Source organism: Sceloporus occidentalis, unplaced genomic scaffold, assembly GCF_023333645.1.
Source record: "Sceloporus occidentalis isolate IW3139 unplaced genomic scaffold, rSceOcc1.0.p SCAF_2, whole genome shotgun sequence".
NCBI classification, from domain to species: Eukaryota; Metazoa; Chordata; class Lepidosauria; order Squamata; family Phrynosomatidae; genus Sceloporus; species Sceloporus occidentalis.
The window spans coordinates 124,653,749-124,676,165 of record NW_028316982.1 but is presented as its reverse complement, the minus strand read 5'-3'; the positions used below and the strand labels follow the sequence as shown (position 1 = coordinate 124,676,165).

At 40.4% G+C, this 22,417-nt stretch overlaps 1 protein-coding gene across 2 annotated transcripts in view; it reads left to right on the top strand.

Annotated features, from left to right (window-relative positions):
* The window catches only part of LOC149318975 (hypoxia-inducible factor 1-alpha inhibitor-like), a 23,327-nt gene extending 4,074 nt beyond the window's left edge, over positions 1-19,253 (top strand). The window contains exons 2-8 of one of the 2 annotated variants that reach the window (XM_089510853.1): positions 1,705-1,955; positions 4,382-4,530; positions 7,242-7,387; positions 12,341-12,447; positions 14,633-14,696; positions 15,612-15,722; positions 16,785-19,253. In XM_089510853.1, coding sequence (XP_089366979.1) covers positions 1,705-1,955; positions 4,382-4,530; positions 7,242-7,387; positions 12,341-12,447; positions 14,633-14,696; positions 15,612-15,722; positions 16,785-16,829 — 873 coding nt within the window. In that variant the 3' untranslated portion in view covers positions 16,830-19,253. Of the gene's footprint in view, positions 1-1,704; positions 1,956-4,381; positions 4,531-7,226; positions 7,388-12,340; positions 12,448-14,632; positions 14,697-15,611; positions 15,723-16,784 lie in introns of both variants that reach the window. The other variant, XM_089510852.1, reaches the window with a different exon arrangement.
* Positions 19,254-22,417: the final 3,164 nt, after the last annotated feature.

Here is a 22,417-nt window from a genome sequence, read left to right as displayed (position 1 = left end):
AGCTAGGTGATTTCATTTACAAGCTTGTAGATGATGACTGCATTTGCACTGCAGAAATAATCCAGTTTGACACCACTTTAACTGCAACGGCTCCATGCTACAGAATTCTGGGCAGTGTAGTGGAATTCTGGTACCACAACAATTACACTTCCCAGAATTCCATATCATGGAGCCATAGAAGTTAAAGTGGTATCAAACTGGATTATTTCTGCAGTGCAGATGCAGCCAAGTTGATAAGATTGCTATTTTAGCTTTAGGTTTTTGCTACTCTTCTGTTGCCGAGGTAGATTTTAAAATGTAGAGTGGAGTTACCTAGTAAGTTGGATCATGGTTTATAGCACTCTCCCTTGATGCGCTGCCATCTGCAGCCACAGGGATGCCCAAACATATTGGAATCATAGTCCAACACATCTGAAAGATGGAAATTTGGAGAACTCAGAGTTTACGAGTCTGAAAGATTAGAAGTGATGCCACAAGGTAGTATGGCTATAGGAAAGAAGGCTGCAGCAGCTGTAGGAATAAGCAAGATCTGACTATAGGCAGTATCTCCCTTTCTGTGTCTGGTGAATTGTCAGCGTTCATGCATTCTGATTTCATTCCTGGTTCCTTTTCAAGCAATTCTGAATTCTTTAATGATCTTGTGAAAAGAGAATCCATTTAGACAAGTCTTACTTTTTACCTTTAATGTCCGAATGGCCTTGCTAAAGGACTCACAATAGTGTGCTGTATTGTTCTTGTAATTAGTATGTTTTAAAATTTCTCTTAATTCTGTTGATAGTTATGTTACATATGGATTTTTTTTTCCTATTTTTACTGATGTGAGCTTTTATTTGTATCTGTTTAAATTTTTGTAAACTGACTAGAGTCCCAATATTGGTGAATGGATGGCATATAAATAAATGATCAATAATAAAAATTGGAGATTTTGGTCTGTTACAGACTGCCAAAATAAAGCTGCTTCGGGTCTCTTTGGAGGTATGCTATTTAAATGATGCATGGGTCCTAAGAGTCTGGAGGTTGCGCTAAAGCCACACTCCATTCCTAAGCACTGGAGTGCAGTTTTGGTGCAGCTTCCGGATTCTTAGGATGCATGCATCATTTAAACAGCATACCTCCAAAGAGACCCCAAGCCGCTTTATTTTGGCAGTCTGTAACAGGCCTTAGTCTCACCTTGAATCTAGCCTTAAGCATTAGGTCAATTCCACCATCGTACATTCTTTGCCTTCTGATGCTCTCTCCTTTTAGTATGTAAGAGTATGCTTTTGACATGACTTCAAATAAAATGTATTTACTTATTTATTTATTTGGAGCATTTATACCCCTTCCCTCGGCCAAAAAGGCTTCCAGAACAGTTTAAAAATGGTTAATTTGGCAGTCCCCTGCTCTCAGGCTTACATGCCACACAGGGGAAAGTGGGGAGGGGACTTAAAGACAGCAGATGCTGACTGTTGTTTTCTCCCTAGTAGGCCACAGCAATTGGTGTTGGGATGGACTTCTCACCAGCTACTGGGATATATGCACACAGTGCAGTTGGTGGCTACTCTCTTTATGGACACCTTTTTTGAAGCTTCTTTCGCTGATCATTGCTGGATTTCTTTCTACTGCTTATTCCTACTTCTGAAATCAATGCTATATTTGTGATTTATGCACTTCTTATCTTTTTCTCAAGATTTTGCATTAATTTACTTCGTATTTCCTTTCCAGGAGCCAGTTGTTTTGACAGATACGAATTTGGTTTATCCTGCCCTAAAATGGGACCTGGAATACCTTCAGGAGAACATTGGGAATGGGGACTTCTCGGTTTACAGGGCAAGCACCCACAAGTTTTTATATTATGATGAAAAAAAAATGGTAAATGTTAAGAACTTCAAACCAAAATCAAGCAGGGAAGAGATGAAATTCAGTAATTTTGTTGAGCAGCTCCAAGAAATCCAGCAGGAGGGTAGTGGAGAAAGGTAATATCTGAAGCTGGAGTGTTTCCTTGGGTGGGTGCTGGGTTTATTCCTTTGGGCCATCGATGATAGAAAACAAGAGGGATAGTATTATATTTTGTTTCAGTTCTTCTTGGGTATAGTGCTACTGTGAACTGTTGATTTCATTCGTATGAACGGCTGTTTGTTTCCAGAGAAGCCTGGAATTTTTCTTTCAGTGGTAGGTTATAATCTTGACGTTCTTGCAAAACCAACACAAAGCTCAGGAAGTGGTTTATCTCCAACACTTGTTTAATTCTCAGTTATTTACTTAATACCCAGAGTATTCTGTAATTGTCCTTTGTTGGATTTATCTTTCCTGCTGGGGTTGCTTTAATCATGCACACCCAAAAAATTTCAACTCTACCTGGAGTGTTCATCCTGGACAGCAGTTTCCAGAATTACTGCACTCAGAAGAGGAGTGCAGCAACCTGCATCACCTGCAGTTCTTTTACTGAGTAGAAGGTAGATCGCCACATTATTCACAGTTAGGCCCTATGCCTCCTGCTTTGAAGGAGATTTTTCGCTCTTACCCTGCACAATCTCCCCCCCCTCCCCCCCGAAGGACTTCTGGTGGGAAAGAATAAAAAAACTCAATGCACTCAAACTTTTATTTTCTTTAACAGATTTATAAGGGACCTTTCGAAAGTACTTTTTCAAGATAGAAAAAAATAATAAAAATCAAACTAAGTATTAGCATAATAACAATAAACAAAAAGAACAGGAAGAAGCAGGGTTTCATTTTAGTAAGCCATTGAAACTTTAACTTGATCAGGCATCCTTAGATATGCTCCTTTGAGGAGTATGTAGGGTGATGCTCTTTTATACTGAATTATTTTGGCTGCTGTCTCTTCTCTGCTAATTTAATGGGAAAGTATGAAAACTGAGAAAGTGGCTTCAAAGAAGTGTTAGGAAGAATAAGAAGAGTGGAGTGTTTGATACCCATTTTTCCTGATTGTGGGGTAGGGCATCATTAGACTGTTGGCAGCATTACCTGCTTATATAAGTGAGGGCATGTAATTTTAAAAGTGGATTGGTGCCAGACTAATTACGTTTGTTCCACTTGTTGAAGTTAGTGAGCTGTTACTTGGTTTTGGTTGGCTTATCCCATTGATTTCAGTGGTTGTAAAGCATGACTAACCAGTTGGGATCAGTTTTAATATTCTGATCAAAACATATGTGGCCTTCAAAATGGGCAATGTAATTAAAGTACAATATAAAGTAAAGCAAGCAAAAACAATCCAAGCCAGAACTCTTTCCTATAGTATTAGCACAGGGGTAGGCAACCTTTTTGAGCTGGGGGCCGGGTTGCTGTCCCTCAGACAACTGGGGGGCCGAAGCCAAAAAATAAATAATTAAATAATTTTTTAAAAAATTAAATATATAAATAAACTGGGACAAATGTAGGACAAAATTTTCAAATGGAGAACACTTTTTAAAAAAATGGAGGGCACGCGAAAAAATTTGCTGATTTTAAAAAAAATGTTAATATAAATGTATGTTTCTGAGGCTTCTATAGACAATTGCCCCCCAAAGGCCCCGGCGGCAATCGGCGGCACGACTGGGCTGGGGCTGGTCTCAAGGCCTCGCCAGGCCGGATCCGGCCCGCAGGCCGTAGGTTGCCTACCCCTGTATTAGCATATGGTTGTGTGAAGGCACATATGGCCTTCTAAATGTTGCTGAAGTTCCACCGTGCTGGCTCTGTGTGATGGGAGTTGTAGCCCAGTAACATTTGGGAAACAATACATTCACATTCCTGAGAGAACCGAAGCCATAAGACTTTTCAAAATAGTTGGGTTTGCATCATGTCTGAAATATTGCAAGATCAGTATAGCGTAAAGACTAATCAGAGGTCATCCTATAGACTTGATGCAATTGCAGTAAAGCCCTGCTTCCCCTCATAGATGTCTCCACTATGACTACCTCATAGAATTTAAGCAGCAGGGTCATATGTGGAATTTAAGGGTTTTTTGTGCATATTAGAACATTAGTGACTATGCAATTAGGGGTGTGAAGACTTACCTGTTTAATAAATGTTCACCCTGTTGTTCAAACAAAGGGTCCCTTAGGGGTTTACAAATTAAACTATAAAATAGAAGAACAGTAAAATAAAATAAGTAAAACTAGAGAGGTAGATTTAAACCACTGAACCAGCATCTTGAAAGCTTTTTAAAAACCTGGGCCAATAGAAAGCTTTTTATCTTTTGCTGAAAAAATAACATGGTGATCAAGGGGATTTTTGTCCTCTCGTCCCTCCAGTGGAGCTGTCCTCTTGAAATACTATTGTAAATTTAAGAGATCTGTAACATGCGTAGCTCATACAGAATTTGAAGGGTAATAGAAGAAATGAACTCTTTTAATATACAGTGCTAACGTTTCTCTTTTTCCTTCATTTTCTTTGATACGCACAGGTTGTATCTGCAGCAGACCCTAAATGATACAGTTGGGAGGAAAATTGTAGTGGACTTTTTGGGCTTTAATTGGAATTGGATTAACAGGCAACAGACAAAGCGAGGCTGGGGTCAATTGACATCCAACCTGCTACTCATTGGCATGGAAGGTAACACACTTGTATTTCATTTATTTGTGGATAAAAGGCTTTGACAATTTCATTGTGCTTTGGACACCTTTTTTAGTGCTATCAGTATAGAGAACCTCTTGAATATTTTGAGCATAAGTAACTAATATCTATTTGAAAAGACTGAAGTTAAGGTATTGTGTATTTCCCCATGTTTTTGAAGCAGGGACTTTACTGTTCACAGTAGTTCTATCTAGCATATCTAAAGATGAGGAATGCTGGAAATTACAGTTCAACATCTGGAGGACCATACATTTTCCATCGCTTCTGTAGTTTAGACAGAGTCTAGAATAATAGTGAAGAATGTTTTCACCCAAGGACTGCATTTCCTTATGGGGAATCTTTCGGGGGATGTATGATACTGATGGACAGGGCCAAAATACTAATTAATCTTTTGGCAGATATTGTTCCATTTGGAGCTGTGATTTCTATATTGCCCCTTTCCTGTAATTCTACTTCAATAAACCACATTATCGCACTACATTCTTGTAGTGCTGCTATTCCACTGCAACTGCTCTGGCTGCCTCCTGTTGCATTCTGGGATTTGCAGTTTAATGAGGGGCATGTAGAATTCTCAGCTAGAGAGCTCTTAGGCCTCACAGAACTACAAACCCCAGAGTGCAACAGGAGGCAGCCAGAGCAGTAAAAGTGGAATAGCAGCATGATAACAGGGTAGTGTGGTAATGTGGTAAGTGTCTAGGGGGAGGCTTTTTCAGTCTTGGGCTATATCTGCACTGAAGAAATAATTCAATTTGACACCACTTTAAGTGCCATATCTCCATCCTACGGAATCCTGGGTTTTGTAGTTGTGGCACCAGAGCACTCTGACAAGACTAAATATGTCACAGAACTACACATCCCAGAATTCAGTAACACTGAGCCATGGCAATTAAAGTGGTGTCAAACTGCATTATTTCTGTAGTGCAGTACATTTTTATTGATGCATGGAGGGTCTGTGAAGAAAGGTTGAGGGCTAATTATGTGTCACTATTTCCCCACTTATGGTCTAGATCAGGAGTGAGCAAAGTATATGCTGCATGCAGTACCTAAAGCCATACTTTCATGTTCTGCATGCCTCCACAGACTTATTGCAATTGATAAAAATAATAAATGACAGACACATGTATGTGCCATCACCTCTGAGAGGAAACTGTTGCAAATGGGGGGTTCTTAAAAGATAACATGTACTCTTTTCTTACTTGATTCACCTAATTTATGATGATCTCACAGTTAGATAACATAGTAGCCATCTGATGGCTCTTCCTGTGTGAAGCACCTTCTTCATATGATCAATAAGTACTTTCTCTTTTGTGTTTTATTATTGCTTGTTGCTACCAGAATATTCTCAGGTCTTTAATACCCAAAATGATGTGAGAGTTATAAATTTATGAAATATCAATTATGTTGAGGTTTCCACAAAGAACTGAGGTAGGCAAAGACCTTCCAGATCTTGTGGCACTGCAACTCCCACTTGTTGAGTGTGTTTGTTAGATATGATTGGAGTTGCAGTCCAATAATATCTGCAGGGTCACATTTTGCAGAGGTCTCTCTGAAAGAGTAGGTGAAACTTGATTTACTTTAGTTCAGGGCTTCACAGCAGCCTTGGATATGCACTGCAATTCTTTCATGAAATGGAGGGATAATAATCATCATCCTGCTTTTCCATGTAGGTGGATTGTAATAAAAATGTTAAGCAAGATTCCATACTTTACATTGTTCTCTGTTTGCATTATCATTTTTTGGGTCATTCATACATGCGTTATATGTGATGTGGAAAAGCGACAATGTCTCTGGGTACTGAAAAATAGCTCAATCTGTTCACATTATCTCTGCTGTGGAAAAGAGACTAAGGGGCGAAATAGACTGGCAGAAGGGGTGGCTTGAAGCTGCTACTTCTGAAGCCGGATTGGGGCTGCAGCACACCACCACCACTCCCTGGCCATGGTCCCAATCCTCCTTGAAGCCACCCAGAAAAGGAGCGGCAAAAAGCTAGCTTTTCTTCCTGCACTGTTTCTGGAAGCTGGCTTCATGACACCCCAGTGGCATGTAAATGCTGCATCACCAGAATGTCATGAAGCCACCCCTGTGTAAACGTTTGGGCGGCCTCCGAGTGACTTGGGAGTGTGTGGCGTGTAAACGCTGTGCTCCCAAGCCACCTGGAAAGCAACGCAAAGGGGCGGTCTGTTTCGCTCCAAAGTCTCAGGATGTTAAGATTAATTTATTCTTGAAAATATCCCAGTGTTTTCATTGTCTTGAAGGGAATGCAACTTTAATAACAACCTAAAGGGATTCTTGAAAGAGTGTCTCCACAGTTTATGCCTAGCAAGTGTTTTCTGGCAACTGGGCTATCTGCAAGAACAAAATCACTTTTTTTCAACATGCTGAGACTTTGTTTCTTTTTCCACATCACATCTATTGGATGTTATCAGTCCTCTTTGCTTCCCCCTTCCCATACATTATAACCTTAAAGCTGTTTCTAAACTGATTGAATGGTCATGGTTTCCTCTAAGGATTAGTGGCAGTTATTATGTGTACATACTGAGAATTCTGTTTTGTTTTCTGACATAAGCTCAGAACTCTCATTCCACCTGTTTTATTTGTAATGGTAGCTTGCCCTTCTTATGGAAAATAGTATCTTCAGTAGGTAGGGCAAGGCTGTTTTATGGTGACTGTCTCAGCCTTTCTTTGTGTAGGGAATGTGACTCCAGCGCATTACGATGAGCAGCAGAATTTCTTTGCTCAGATTAAGGGATACAAGCGGTGTATCCTGTTCTCCCCTGACCAGTTTGAGTGCCTGTATCCTTTTCCTGTGCACCATCCATGTGACCGGCAGAGCCAGGTGAGGTGATACTTGTGCCAAATTACCTCCATTACATCAGGGCGTGGAGGATAAAATCTTTGTACTGGTCAAATATGAACTATATGGTAATAGTTCTTGTAGGAATGGACAACCATCTGCATAAGTAAGGGAGATAAGCAAAAAGAGTTGATGCCATTTAGAACTGAAGAAAATTTCCCTAAATTCCCCAAAAATCTTTCCCCAAAATCTTCAGGTTTTCCTGGCAGTCTAAGTGCTTCAGTAAACTGTACAACATGTTTCTATGCTATACAACAGAATGTATCCTGCCATGTGAACCTTCTTCTGTTGTAAGATTTTCAAGGGAGCTCCTCTTGGTCCTGCTACCACCTAAACCATCTCTAGTGAGTGCAAGAGGGCTTTTTTGGGTGTCTGTGGCGGGATACAGACTGGCAAAATGTAGCGTGGCGGCGGTGGCAGTAGGGTTAGGGAGCGCATACCATGTAGACGCTCCCTAACCCTAGTGCGTACTAGGGTTAGCCTAGTACGTACTGGCGGTGGCAAAATGATGGCACCCTGTCTACACGGGCACTGCCATTTTGACGTGACAGATGCTTAGCGCCCGCACGTCCCGGCATCATAAGGATATCACGAGTGCGCCATTGGTGCACTGCGTTGTCTTTATGGCGCCGCAATAACGGGTCCTTTTTGCTGCATGAGGGAGCCCCATGGTTTGTCTGCTGTGGCTCCCTCGCACAGCAAAGCAAGACGCTGGCAGACTGCCCTTTTTGGACGGTCTGTATAGCGCCCGTGTAACTCTTTTAGACACACAAAGTTGTCTTCTTCTCTTGTTATATTGCTAGCTAGCAAATATGTTTATTGAGGCAGGCCTTTGGCACCTGACTTTGTTGCCACAGAAAGAGTCTTTAACAGTGTTAGTGCTATATTTTCTTCTGATGTTTTTAAACTGTGTTTTACATTTTTTATTTAAATTTTATATTGAATTGTATTTGTTATTTTACTTGTAAGGCCCCCATTTGTAGGGAGGGACTAAAATGGATAAGTAAAAAAAAATGCTTCCTTCCTGACCTTTCTTTCTCACCATTATCAAAGACTTCCTTGCCCTTGGCTACTTTGAGGGATTGGCTTGCTGAAAACTGTTTCCCAGATTTCTGATAAATCCATTGTTCTTTATAAAAGCAGCTTCAAACTAATTATTACAGCTCTGTCTGAACACTTTCTTCTTCAATATACTTTTGCATTCTTTCATCATGTATCATATGGTAATAGGGCAATATATAAAATGTATTAAAATAGTTTAATAGTATACAACAAAGAAAAAAATCAATTATAGACAAAAAAATCCCTCAACTATATCAGGAAATTTACAAGATAAACAGACCATTTACTAATCTAGTTTAAAACATTTGGACAAAACAGTTTCATTTGGTAAAGAAAGTGCTGGCTGATACCTGCATGGTAAGTATATTCAACTCTTGGCACCATCACAGGGAAACTGCTTTACCTTCTCAGGTGATGTACCATAATACTTGGAGAAGAGCCTCCCCTGATAGACTGAAAGCACAGGCAGTCTGGTATAGAGTAGGCACTGCTTCATATACAGTCATCCCTCCATATTCACGGTCTTGAGACTCATAGTTTTGATTATTTGCGAGGTCAACGCCATTAATGTGTGTAGGCATTCTTCCTTCCTTTCCCTGCCTGATCTCTCCTTGGGCAGCCCAGGGAGAGATCAGGGAGGTGAAGGCAGGAGGTGCCTTGCCCCCCCCAAGACCTTCCCCCCATCTCTCCCTGGGCAGCCCAAGGAGAGGATGCGGAGGAGAAGGGTCTCGGAGGAGCCAAGGTACCTCTTGCCTTCTCCTCCTCAATCCTCTCTTTGAGATGCCCAGGGAAAGGATGGGAGGAGAAGGGTTTTGGAGGGGCCAAGGCACCCTCCTCTTCCCAAACCTCTCCTTGGGATGCCCACAGAAAGAATGAGGGGAGGGAAGAGAAGGGTCTTGGAGGGGCCAAGGCACTTTTTGCCGTTTCCTCCCCGATCCTCTTCTTGGGATGCCCAGAGAAAGAATCGGAGAGGAGAAGGGTCTGGAGAGGCCAAAGCACCTCTTGCCTTCTCTTCTCCATCTTCTGACTGCTCACCCTTCCCTTTAACTGGCTTCTGAGTGGGGGGTGGAGTTATTCACGATTTTTCCATATTTGCAGGGGTCTCATTCCCCTAACCCCTGCAAATATGAAGGGGACTGTATTTTGGGCCTAACATGTTTAGGGCTTTTAGATAAACCGTTCAATTAAAAAGATTGTATGTACAGCGCTGTGTAAATTTACAGCGCTTTATAAATAAAGGTTAATAAAAATAATAATAATACCTTGAATTGGGTATGAAAGCAAATAGGCAACCAATGTGACTCTCTTAGAATCAATGTAATAAAGCTCCACATGGCTACTAGCTGCAGCTTTGCAGTCATTTCAAAGTAGCCCCATGTGTAACACATTAATCCAGTAATAATAATAAATAATAAACTGTTTATTTTTATACCGCTTTTCCTCGAGATCAAAGCAAGTATCTGCCAGAACATTAACTGCTCTTTGCAGGCTGTCTTGGTCCAGGAATGGTCCTGGTTGGTGAACTAATCAAGGTTGTTAAAAAGGCATTCATAGTCCTCGAGGCCACATGTGTCTCAGGTGGCAGTTCAGGATCAAGTAGTACCCCCAAGCTGTTCATGTGCTCTTTCAGGGAAAGTACAGCTTTGTTTGGAAGAGGCCACATACTCAGTTCCTGTACATGGACACACTTCTTGTCAGCTTCAATTTATTAGCCTTTGTCTAGCCAGTTATTATATCAAGACACAGCATTTCTGCTTGCATAGCTTCATTTGGGATAACATGGAAGAACATGTGGATGTCACCAGCAAACTACAAATATCTCACTTCCAGATGTCCTGATGACTTCATCCAGAGGCTTCATGTACATTAGGAAAATGAAACCTTTTCAATTTGAAGCCCATGGTGGCTCCAGGCAGAATGTCAGCAGGGAGGAACCTCCTCCCAATAAAACAGAAGGCAAGAGGAGATACTTGAAATAAAGGCCCTTTTCACACTATGAAAATAACCCGTTGTGAAACTGGGTTATTTTTGTGGCATTCACACTTGCCCCGACTGCACTTGGTGCAGTTTGCAGGGGGACTACAGAAAAACCATTTAACGTGGTATATTTGATGCATGGTTTTTTTTGTGCCTTTTTTTGAGCCACAACAATCCGCATCTTCAGTAGTGTGAGTACGTTACCAAATCAATTCGGATCGTGCTGCATCATTCCCTGAAATGGAGGTGCCTCCATTTTAAACTGAAACAGTGGCAGGTGTGAATAGTGGCAGGGTTTAAATGCCACGGAGAGATTTGGTAACATAAAATGTAATGGGACCACCAATCCAGGATTAAGTGTGAATGCCCCCAAACCGTGTCCAGAGAGAATGTGTTGCTTTGTTCCACTCTTTATTTTTTGCAGTGGAGAAAGGGAGGAGTTGAGGCTTTGCTTCCATTTGGGAAGAACAAAGGTGGACCAAAGCTGACTCTCAGTTGAGCTGTATTAGCCAGGTGGAGAGGTCTGGTATGCCAAATTCAGCCCATGAGCTATGAGTTTCATTTTATTTTCAAAAGCCTGAAGGATAAGATGGATCCTTGGCTGATCCCACACCACGATTTCTATGAGGTCAAGCAGAAATAATCAGAGTAGATGCATGCACCTAGCCAAGCAGACTAGCATTATTTATGTATTAAATGCTGCCAGAAGACTTAACAGGGTCACACAGCCCTTTCTCTATCATCCATCAGGGTAAGCAAGGCTGTTTCAGTGTCAGGCAAAGACGTGAAGCCAAACTGAAAGGTTGTTTTTTTCTTTCTCCTATGGAAGTGACCAGAATGGATCTGTTATCACTATTTACTAGACTTTGGCCCCAGAGGGGATGTTAGTGACAGTGTAGAAGTACTAAAATCCACTGGAACATCTCAGTTGAGAATGGATCGATGAGACTGTCAAATTCACAGTAAATATGAATGATTTTATTCTTGAAAGTGCCTTGGAAACTTGTTACAGCAAGTTTCTAAGGTTCTGTAGCATTTCTTACCTTGTCCTGGTTTTGACAACCTATTCATTGTTTAGAAAAGCTCACCTAGTGGAAACTCATAGATTCAACAGAGGTAGAGATAATAAGACTGCTTTGTTGTCTGTTGCTACAAAGTCACTATGATGATATGCTCTCACTTGTGTTCAGTTGTATTCACTGCACCATCTGCATTCTAGTCATTGTCCTGCTTGTTTCTTAGCCTATGGTAAGCAAGTAAACTAGGACATTGGTGGAGCACAACACTGCATGATGAGATGCTTGTGACCAATCATGTTGATAGGCTTGTCTTTCTTGCTATTCCATAGTGTGACTAGGGCCTTAACAGGAGCATAGCCATATTAATCAGAAATTGCTGCAGGAGCAATCAGCAATTCCTTGGACTTCATAGGTTTTCTGGTGCAGACTATATTAATTAGCCTACCAGCATGGTAAAAACTGTTGTCAATCTAACTTCACCTGGAAGTGATCTGACAATGACAGCTAGGTGTTATAGGGTTTACTGTTCTATGTTCTGTGACTTTAGTACATAATTATATGGATGCACAATTTATCTAGTAGCTAACATCTGAATTCGTATCTAACAAATTTGCATCAAGTGTGGTTTGTTGGCTTATTAGATCAACCAAATAAGAACAATGTTACAGTTTCTTATTTTTAATCTGTAGAGTTAGATCCCTTAGCCCACTTTTGTTCTAGAATCCTGCCAGTGTTAACTTTACCTGTAAGAGCCTTTACCTGCAGGTGTTGCATTTCCTGTAGGGAATCTGGGGATGGGAAAGAGCATACCAAAGAAAATCCCTATATGTTTCTGTGATTAGCATCTTCACTGATATATTTTTTCCTCTGTTCCTAGGTTGACTTTGACAACCCTGACTATGAGAGGTTTCCAAATTTCCAAAATGTAGTTGGATATGAGACTGTGGTGGGCCCAGGCGATGTGCTTTATATTCCTATGTACTGGTAATGAATGAATTTTGAATGGGGTGTTGTAAAAATGACTAGTAGTTACTATAGAATGTATGGCCTGCAACTTTGGAAATTCAAGAGTTCTCCTTTTTGCACTTGTGTCTCAGCTTGTGAAATGTGGGGGAAATGCCTCATTTCATACAAGTGAATAAATATTTTGCAATTGTGAGGTGCTCTTTTGATCTAATAATAATAATAATGATGATGATGATGATGATATAGATATAGATATAGATATATAGATTTATTTGTATCCCGCCCAATCATGGGGATTCCGGGCGGCTAACAGCAATAAGAGAAATACAATAAAAAGAAAATACAATAATATACAAAATACAAAATAATCACTTCCTGATCACATAACCAATACTTAAACAAACATAATAAGCAATATAAATACAATAAGCAAATACAAGAATACTGCCCAAGTTAAATAAGTATAAAATTAAATACAAAACATACTCCAATAATATTTAACAAATTAAGTATAAAAATAAAGCAAATGTAATCCAAGGTACAGACATAACAATGCAAAAACCAAAATCCAAGATACATAACATCTAGAAGAGCAATAGCAAGTACATTTCTATACCACTTATCAGTGCACTTAATCACTCCCTAAGCAGTTTATGATGTGTAAACTAATTGCCCCCAACAATCTGGGTACTCATTTTAGCAACCTCGGAAGGATGTAAGCCTGAGTCGAGCTTGAGCCCTTGGCTAGTATTTAACTTGCAACCTTGCGGTTTGTGAGTGAGTGGCTGCAGTACAGATTGCCTCCAGGGCAAAGAAGAGATCAAAACTGAAAATATCCCTTATACTTGTTAGTAGTAGTGGAAGTCAGAATAGACTTGACACAATTTTAGTGTGTTATGGGTTTGAATTCGAGACATCTCCTCTTGCACATGATATTTACTTAGCATGGCATTTTGCTACAACATGTAATAAAGAAACTCTGTCAGCCATTACTTCATTCATGCTCTCTGATACAAATATGTAATATTGTTCTGAATTTATATAGAGCATACATGTGGGAGCATACAGCTATCCTGGGAGCATTGGTCCCAAAGTGTTAATGAAAAATAAATGGATTGTTTACAGGAGAAAATTTTGGCTATCTGAGAGGGAGGAAAAGATAGTCTGTCCCCATTTATGTTGCCTTGGCAATGAGAGTAAAATTAACTCTGAAGTCGAAGGCTTTCATGGCTGGCATCCATGGTTTTTTGTGGGTTTTTTGGGCTATGTGGCCATGTTCTAGAAAATTTTCTTCCTGACGTTTCACCAGCATCTGTGGCTGGCATCTTCAGATGCCAGCCACAGATGCTGGCGAAACGTCAGGAAGAAAATTTTCTAGAATATGGCCACATAGACCAAAAAACCCACCAAAAAAAGTAAAACTAACTGTTTTACCTTAGAAATTCCTAGCTGAGAGTGATCTTATGCTATGATCACCTCCACTTTTACATTCTGCCCTACACTAGTGTACGTTGGACCTGTATGGAAAATAGACTGAAAAGGAATCTGACAGATGTTAAAAATAATACAAAGAACAGGGAAGTATGTAGCTTCTTCCAGTTCCGTATAGTAATTTCAGTTACAGCATAATTGAACAGGCTTCAAGGTGGTATTTAGGAGGGAAGCATACTTTATTATTTTACATTTTCTGAAAAAGAATATGCATTCAGGCAGATGTGTTCATTCTGGAGTGTGACTGGTTGCATAACTCTGACCAAAACATATTGCAAATGTTCATAGTAAATTTCTCAAGCATGAACAATAAATGAGTTTAGTTGGTCCTGGTGCTAGATGTGGACCCAAGGCATTTTTGGTATAAAACGTCCTTTCCCACACAGCTCATTTTGGTCAAAATACAGTAAATTGCATCTCCTGGAGCTTTTCTCCCCCCGGAAGTCATCTTTTTAAATAGCAGCACCTCCCCTACAACCCCCAATTTAAAGAATATCCAAAACCAACATTAAATTACTTGCCACCTCCATTTTTCTCCCTGGAGGGGGGAGTTAGGAGAATTTAAAGAGAGCTGTGGAGCAGAAACCCATTCTCTGACCATACTGAAATTGATTGCCCTGAGTCTTGGATGAGTACTATGTGTTGATACTAGCTCTAATCTTTTTAGAATCAGGAATATGAGCAATTTTGTTCTTTCTGTGACTCCATGTAGGTGGCATCATATTGAGTCTTTGCTGAATGGGGGAACTACCATAACTGTGAACTTTTGGTACAAGGTAAATGTTTCACTTATGATGCTATTAGTAGAAAACGTTATGCATGGACTGAATTGAAATTCAGAGCTGTTACTACAAATACTGTCTGTTGTATATTGCAGTTAACTGTAAAATACCTGTTCTACAAGCATTCATCTTTAAAAATTATTGAAAATGTCTAAGACCTACATCACTTAAGCCAAGTCAGAAAGGATTATTATTTTAATCAGCAGTTCTCAACCTGTGGGTTGCAACTCCTTTGGAGGTCAAATGACCCTTTCACAGGGGTCGCCTAAGACCATCGGAAAACACATATTTCCAATGGTCTTAGGAACTGAGACACTCCAATTTTATGGTTGAGTGTCACCACAACATGAGGACATGTATTAAAGGACCATAGCATTAGGAAGGTTGAGAGCCACTGATTTAAATCATTTTCTTAATGATTTTGCATAACCATAGACAATACCTCTGGTTTGAGTGCTGGACTGTGACTCTAGAGATTAAACAGATCTTCTATAACACAGACAGCTCCATGCCTCACAGATGCTTCTTTTTTTAAAAAAAATTCCTGGGTCATTGTTTGAGTCTTGTGCACTTTCTAAGCAGTTGTATTTTGTTTGAAAGTCGGTGGAATACCCATTTTCTCCATTCTTAATGTTTTATTGGTCTCATGGCTTCATGTATGTCAGTCTTTCAAGCAATCTTTTTCAAGCAACATTGCAAAAGTATGCAGTCCTGTTTTTCTTCTGCTATTCATGCTGCCTCTTAACCAAGTCAACATTGTAAGGTGATATCAGACATTTTATTAATGAACCTTGTTTTCTTGACAGTTTTTTTAAAAAAAAGATTTTTAGTTTGAGAAATGTCTGTTTGAGAGTCTGACTATGCATTCTTAGAAGAATTTAAATGTGTGTATGTGTTTTTTACCCTCAGGGTGCTCCAACCCCCAAAAGGATTGAGTATCCCCTAAAGGCTCATCAGAAAGTGGCTATAATGAGGAACATAGAGAAAATGCTGGGTGAAGCCCTTGGAAACCCACAAGAGGTACAGCAAAAACCTAAAATCTGTTACTGGAAGCCTGAGTTTACACAGCAAATCCCATTTTCTTAGTACTCAGATGGAACCATGAGAAGGCAAAAGCATAGAGGACCTGATCTGATAGGTCCTTTGCGGTTTGCCAGTGTTTCAGAAAGGCTTGACCTGTGGGGTAGTGAGAGGAGTCTGCAAATTATACCAGAAAGTACATAATTTAGTTTTTAACTAAGAATTATAAGAATCTGGTGCATCTCTGCTACTTTAAGCAAATGAAATGTATCCTGGTTTAATATCATTGTTCAGTATTTTCTTTATCTGTAACTTAATCTCTTTGTCACATTCAAGTAGAAAGATAAAACCTGGTATTAAAACTTGGTAGTGTTGCAGGGAATGGAAGCATAAATGTTTAGAACACCTTAGATGTTCAACAGTTATTGAAGAGAGCCAGCGTTACATAGTGGTTTGAGTGCTGGACTGTGACTCTGAGGTCAGGATTTGATTCCTCACTTGAGCATAAAAATCCAGTGGGTGACTTTGGGCAAGTCACACTCTTTCAGCCTTAGAGGATGGCAATGGCAAATGGTTCCTGAAGAAACCTGCCAAGAAAACTCTATGATAAGTTCTCTTTAAAGTCACCAAAAGTAAAAAAATGACTTGAAAGCACAGAATAACAACAATAAAAACCAGTAAGCATGCATCTGAGGAAATAAGTTTAAGTCTTTGAAAGCTCATGCTTCCAGTTTCTTTCTTTCAGTTAGTCTTAAAGGTGCTACCCTTTGCATACTAGTAAAAACTGGTAGTTATCTTTAGGGCTCCTGTTCTGATTTTGAAAGCTGGGACTTGGAAACAATTCTATAGTTTGAACACCAAATCTGTTTTCCTTCATCAAAAATGGATAAGCAGGGAGATAAAATTGCTTTCCAGTTTACCAAAAATGTCCAGCTCTTTCTGGTGGAGCTTATAGTTGTGAAGCATGGCAAGGCTCCAAGCCCTGCAATCCTTGGTCTGGTTAGCATTTCTGTAGATGCCACAAGGTGTGTTGTTTTTCTTTTTTCTCTTTGTTCTACACAGGTGGGTCCTTTGTTGAATATGATGATTAAGGGGCGATATGACTAATCCTTGGCCACTGCAGTGATTGATGTTGGAGCTGCTTCTTCACAGATATGTGGAAGATACTGAGCGTTAGTATTGCACATGGCACTTAAAGACTGAAGGGCTCCTGGCCCAACTCTTCTCCACTCCGCAACAATATAGAAAATGACTGGCACCATAAAACCTTCAATTCATGCCTCTTTCAACCGCTGAACCATTCAGGATGCATGCTTACTAAACAAAAACCCACCACCAATAACCCTTGAGTTCTCTGGCTGATAGGTTGCAGAGCTTCACATATGGTACCTGATGGATGTTTCAAATATGGCAAAATATATTTGAGGGAGTACTGTTCAGGCTGATATTACCATTTCTTGGGTTTATCCTCTCGGGTTCAGGATATATGAATGGTGTGGAATCTTAAATGCCTGATTCCCTCCTCCAGTGGGATCTAAAGTCTGTCAAAGTGAGAGGGAGCCATAGGCCATATAATACTCTGGCAGTTTTGGGGGCAGTTAATACATGCATAATGGCATCTGTGTAGTTGCCTGTGTGAGAGAAGTAGCTAGAAAAGACATTTTGATCTTCCCTTTGCCCTCCAGCATTCAAAAACTTCCTGGAGAACTTCCACCTCAAAAGTTGTCTCATTTCTTAAGGTTTAATATCCATATTTTGTTAAAGACAGCCTCCTAACTGATGGCACAACATCATAATTTAAAGCACATTTATGGTTAAAAGAGGATGAAAGGAAGCCAGTGATGGAAACAATAACGTCTTCAGGTTTACTGTGTCAAATTAACATATAAATCTGTGTTGGACAGGGGAGGGCTGCCTTCTGCTAGAAGACAAGGCCAAGGTCCCCAACTCCTCTTTTCTGCACTCAGGATATCAGTTCCTTGGACAAGCCACAATAAAACTAGGGTGTTGTGTGTTTCTCTCTCTTCCCTTACCCCACATGAAAATGTTAATTTCATTGTATCCTCAGCCTTCTGCATGCTACATTTTGGCAATGAATAGATAAAGGAGTACAGCATAGCTGCAGTAACATTCTTTGCAGTAGCTTTTTTGGGTATGTCATGGTCTGTAGTCTTCATTTCATGCGGTTTTCTTCTGAGTGGAGAGAAATGTGAACGTGGGTGTCACTGCTGATCTTTCAGTATGACTGCTGAATTTAAATACCAGATGACTAAGTTGCTTTCTTGATCATAACATCTGTTGCTTGTCCCTAAGCCATACAGGCACTTTCCTGTGAAATTAAGAGTTTTGAAGAGGTGTTACTGAAGAAGCTCTACTTGTCCCACTAAAAAATTGATCATGGCCAGCTTGCTGAGACAACACTAAGCGTGTATGTTCTCTTCCTGGGACAGACCACTTCTACAGTTTACTGTGAATTCTGTATACAGTAGCTGAGGAAGAAAGGAAGGTGGATTGTTCTAGATTCCATTGGGCCAAGTAAGTGTCTTTAAAGGGAATCTGAAGAGCCATGCAGCATTGTTACTAGCTATGCCTACTGCTTGATGTAGTTTTACAAGCCATACCGAAACAGTGGAAGACAAGTGTTCTTGATGGCGATACAGATCAGGAATGGGTTGGCTTCTGAAGAGCAAGTCTGGACTTGGTGAATAATATAAACGAATACATTCTGTTTTTGACTGAAGGCTGAAGAAATTCCCATTCTTAATGGAATGTGTCCTGGATGTGCAACCATTTTGGTAAGAATGCCACCGAAGACTTGAGCAGTTTATGGAATTTTGCTGTTGCATAGTGCCTATGCAGAAAGGGGTAGGTACTTCATTGGAAGGGATGGGACTTAAATGCAAACTTCGGATCTCTCTCTCTTTTTTTCTTTTTGCCAAAGGTGTAACTTTTGAAAGCTTCATGAAGTTGGGTGTTTTGTTTTGTTTTGTTTTTTTAAAATTGCTGCACTCCACAGATGTGAGAGCTCAGTTTACAATGCACTGATGGACTGATTTAGTTACTGTCTCTGTTCTTTTTAATCCTGTTGTGCTTTTGATGCCCTGTTATGGTATTGGGGAAAGCTGTGTGTTTTTATGTATGTGTTTTGTGATGTGTGAGAATAAGTGGGGAAGGCATAATAGTTTCTGAAGTGCAGTTCTTAAAACACAGCCATTGATGAATAATGGTATTACGGGCTTTTGATTGTTTTACATAATGTATATTCCTCCTGTTTAGGAGAGAACTTTGTCAGTGCTGCAGGAGAGGAAATCTTTATGAAACCTCTTACAGAAGTCTGCTTAATTTTGCTCAGACTCTCTAGTGTTACCAGAATCTCATGTTTGTATATATATGAACTTACAATTTTAGCTTACACAGTCATTTCATAGGAGGTTCACTGCTTATGGCCTCTTGGAATACAAAAATTATCTCCTTTGTCACATGTGAAATTGTGTTCATTCTTTTGTAATAAAGCATCTTGGTTACACTTGTTTGCTTATTGGCAAAATATTTCATAGAATCGTAAAGTTGGAAGAGACCACAAGGGCCATCCAGTCCAACCCCCTGCCATGCAGGAAATCTCAAAGCATCCCTGACAGATGGCCATCCAGCCTCTGCTTAAAGACCTCCAAAGAAGGAGACTCCACCACTCTCCGGGGGAGTGTGTTCCACTGTCGAACAGCCCTTACTGTCAGGAAGTTCCTCCTAATGTTGAAGTGGAATCTTTTCCTGGAGCTTGCATCCATTGTTCCGGGTCCTGTTCTCTGGAGCAGCAGAAAACAAGCTTGCTCCCTCCTCAGTATGACATCCCTTCAAATATTTATAAAAGAATGACAAAAACAGGGCCTGAATTGATACTTTTGAAGGGGAAAAGAATGTTTATATGGTCTAGCCAGAAACTTTCACTAAGCAGCTTGCAAAGGAAAAAAAATAACAATAAATATAATTTGAAAATACAAGAACAAAGCAAGTAATTGCTCCAAGTGATTCATTAGATATGAACAATCCTAATACAAAAATTAAATAGTCTTTAAAAGGCATTGTCCATAAAAAGGTCTTCATCTATCTGACCTATTTGTGAGGCACTGGGATGGAGTCACCAGCCAAGCTATTTTTAACTGATTTCAAAGGGTTTAGATCACAATTCCTGCACAGGAAGAGAGAAAAACCAGTGGCTGAGAAATAAGAGAAATAGGCCAAACAGGAAAGGAGTAGTAGTAGCATTATATGTCAAGGATGTCTACACCTGTGGAGTGATCCCGGACTTAAAATTCTGGAAGCCAGGTGGAGAGCATCTGAATATAAAAATTATAATAATAATAATTAATAATAAAATATTTATTTATATCCCACCTCTTCCATTTGGGGATCGAGACGGGTAACAACAGAGCTTATGATAGACAATATAAAAACAATAAAACCCACAAAACTCTGAAGACTAGAAAATTAATATAAAACATGATTAAAATATATAACAATACAATACAACATTACAAGATTATTCTACAATCCACGAATGATGAGGAGATATAGTAGGAAGGACGGATAGAATCGGTACTGGGCGGTTATCACACAGGGAAGGCCAGCCGGAAGTGAAAGGTTTTGTCGCTTTTTAAAAAGCCTCCAATGAGGATAATTGGCAAATCTCTTCTGGCAGTTCATTCCAAGCTTTAGGAGCCATAGCAGAAAAAGATCTCAGGGAGGTCACCGCCAGTCTGGTCTTTTTTGGATGTAAAAGATTTTTCCCACAGGAATGGAGTGTATGGGAACGATTGTATGGGAGGAGGCGTTCCTTCAAGTAGACTGGACCCAGGCCATGTAGGGCTTTGTAGGTAATAACCAACACCTTGTACTGTGCCCAGAAGCTAATAGGCAGCCAGTGTAATGACATTAGAATAGGTGTAATTCGGTCAGACCTAGATTTTCCAGTGACCAGTCTGGCTGCCATGTTTTGTATCAGTTGAAGCTTCCAGACATGGCACAAGGGTTGCCCCATGTAGAGCGCATTACAGAAATCAAGACGAGAGGTTACCAGGGCATGTACAACCGTTTCTAGGTCCCGCTGCTCCAGGTAGGAGCGCAACTGCGTATCAGCCGAAGCTGATAACAGGCACTCCTGGCTGCTGCATCAATCAGAGAGGACAGATGAAGCAACGAATCCAGGAGTACCCTCTAAGCTGCGGACGCAGTCCTTCAGGGGAAGTGTGACCCCATCTAGGACTGGCGAACATATCTCCAAACCTGGGTTGGGGTTCCCTATCACGAGTACCTCTGTTTTGTTTGGATTCAACTTAAGTGTGAGATCTGGGATCCTCAGACCAGTAACCCACAAGAAAACTTATTCCAAAGAAATAAAAGTATATTGTAGAGCATAAGGCAGAAAAAGGTCCATTAACACGTTTTTGCAAAATCTGAGGGCTACAGGGAAAAAGTTGGCCTTTTACACCTTCCCCCAGCCCCACCCTTTCCAACCCCTGGCTATCCCACACCACACACACCACATCATGGCAACCGAGCCTTTCCCAGGATGTGTAGTGACCTTGACGCCAGATGTACCGTTAACTCCAGCATCCCAACCTTCCAGCTAGGCCTCTTCAACAGAACTAGATACAATTAACTTCTCTACTCTCTACTAACCCCCCTCCCACCATAACTCCTAGACAGAACAAGAATAATAACAGTTACAATGAGAAATATATATATATCCCAAAACCCCACTACCCAATTAAGTTAAACTTAATAACTAAACTAAATAACTGAAATAGATACAACTCCCAACCTAACCACACTAACATAAATGCAACTCCACAAACAGTGTGTATGTATATGGATTAACATTATAACTGGATTCAAAAGACTGGTTCTGACAGTCTGCCCCCCAGAGATCATTTCCCCACCCTTGGCTTGTCTGGATAAGCCTCATGGAATTCCTGTACCAATCTATCTGCATTAACATGTACAGCCTTCACTCGCTTGGCCATGTTAATTGGGAAATGTTTCCACTGCACCAAATATTCCAACTGTCCCCTGTTAAGTTTAGAGTCCAGTATTTTGGTAATTTCAAAATGCTCTTCTCCATCAATCAGCAAAGGGACAGGCTCTGCAGAACTCTCCTTACTCGACTTTCCAGCTGGTTTCAGCAAACTGAAATGTAAAACAGGGTGGATATGCTTATACAATTTAGGCAAACACAATTCTGCAGTCACCTCATTCATCAGTCTCTTGACTTCAAAAGGCCCCACAAATTTAGGTCCCAGCTTTTTGGATGGCACCTGACACTTCAAGTTGTTAGTGGACAGAAATACCTGATCTCCCACCTTAATACTCCAACCAGGCTTGAGATGTTGGTCAGCAAACCTTTTGTAGTCCAATTTGGCCTGTTTTAACGCGTCTTCAGTCTTTTCCCAATTCTGTCTCAATTGAGCACTCCACTGTCTTACAGACACCGGGTCACCACTATCAGGTGTCAGCTGTGGTAGTACTCAAGGCTCATATCCATAGACCGCTTCAAAAGGCGACACTCCCATGCTAGAATGAACGGCCACATTAAATGCTACCTCTGCATGAGGCAATAGATCAACCCAATTGTCCTGTAAATGGTTCACATAACATCTCAAATAGGTCTCCAAAGATTTGTTAGTGCGTTCCGTCTGACC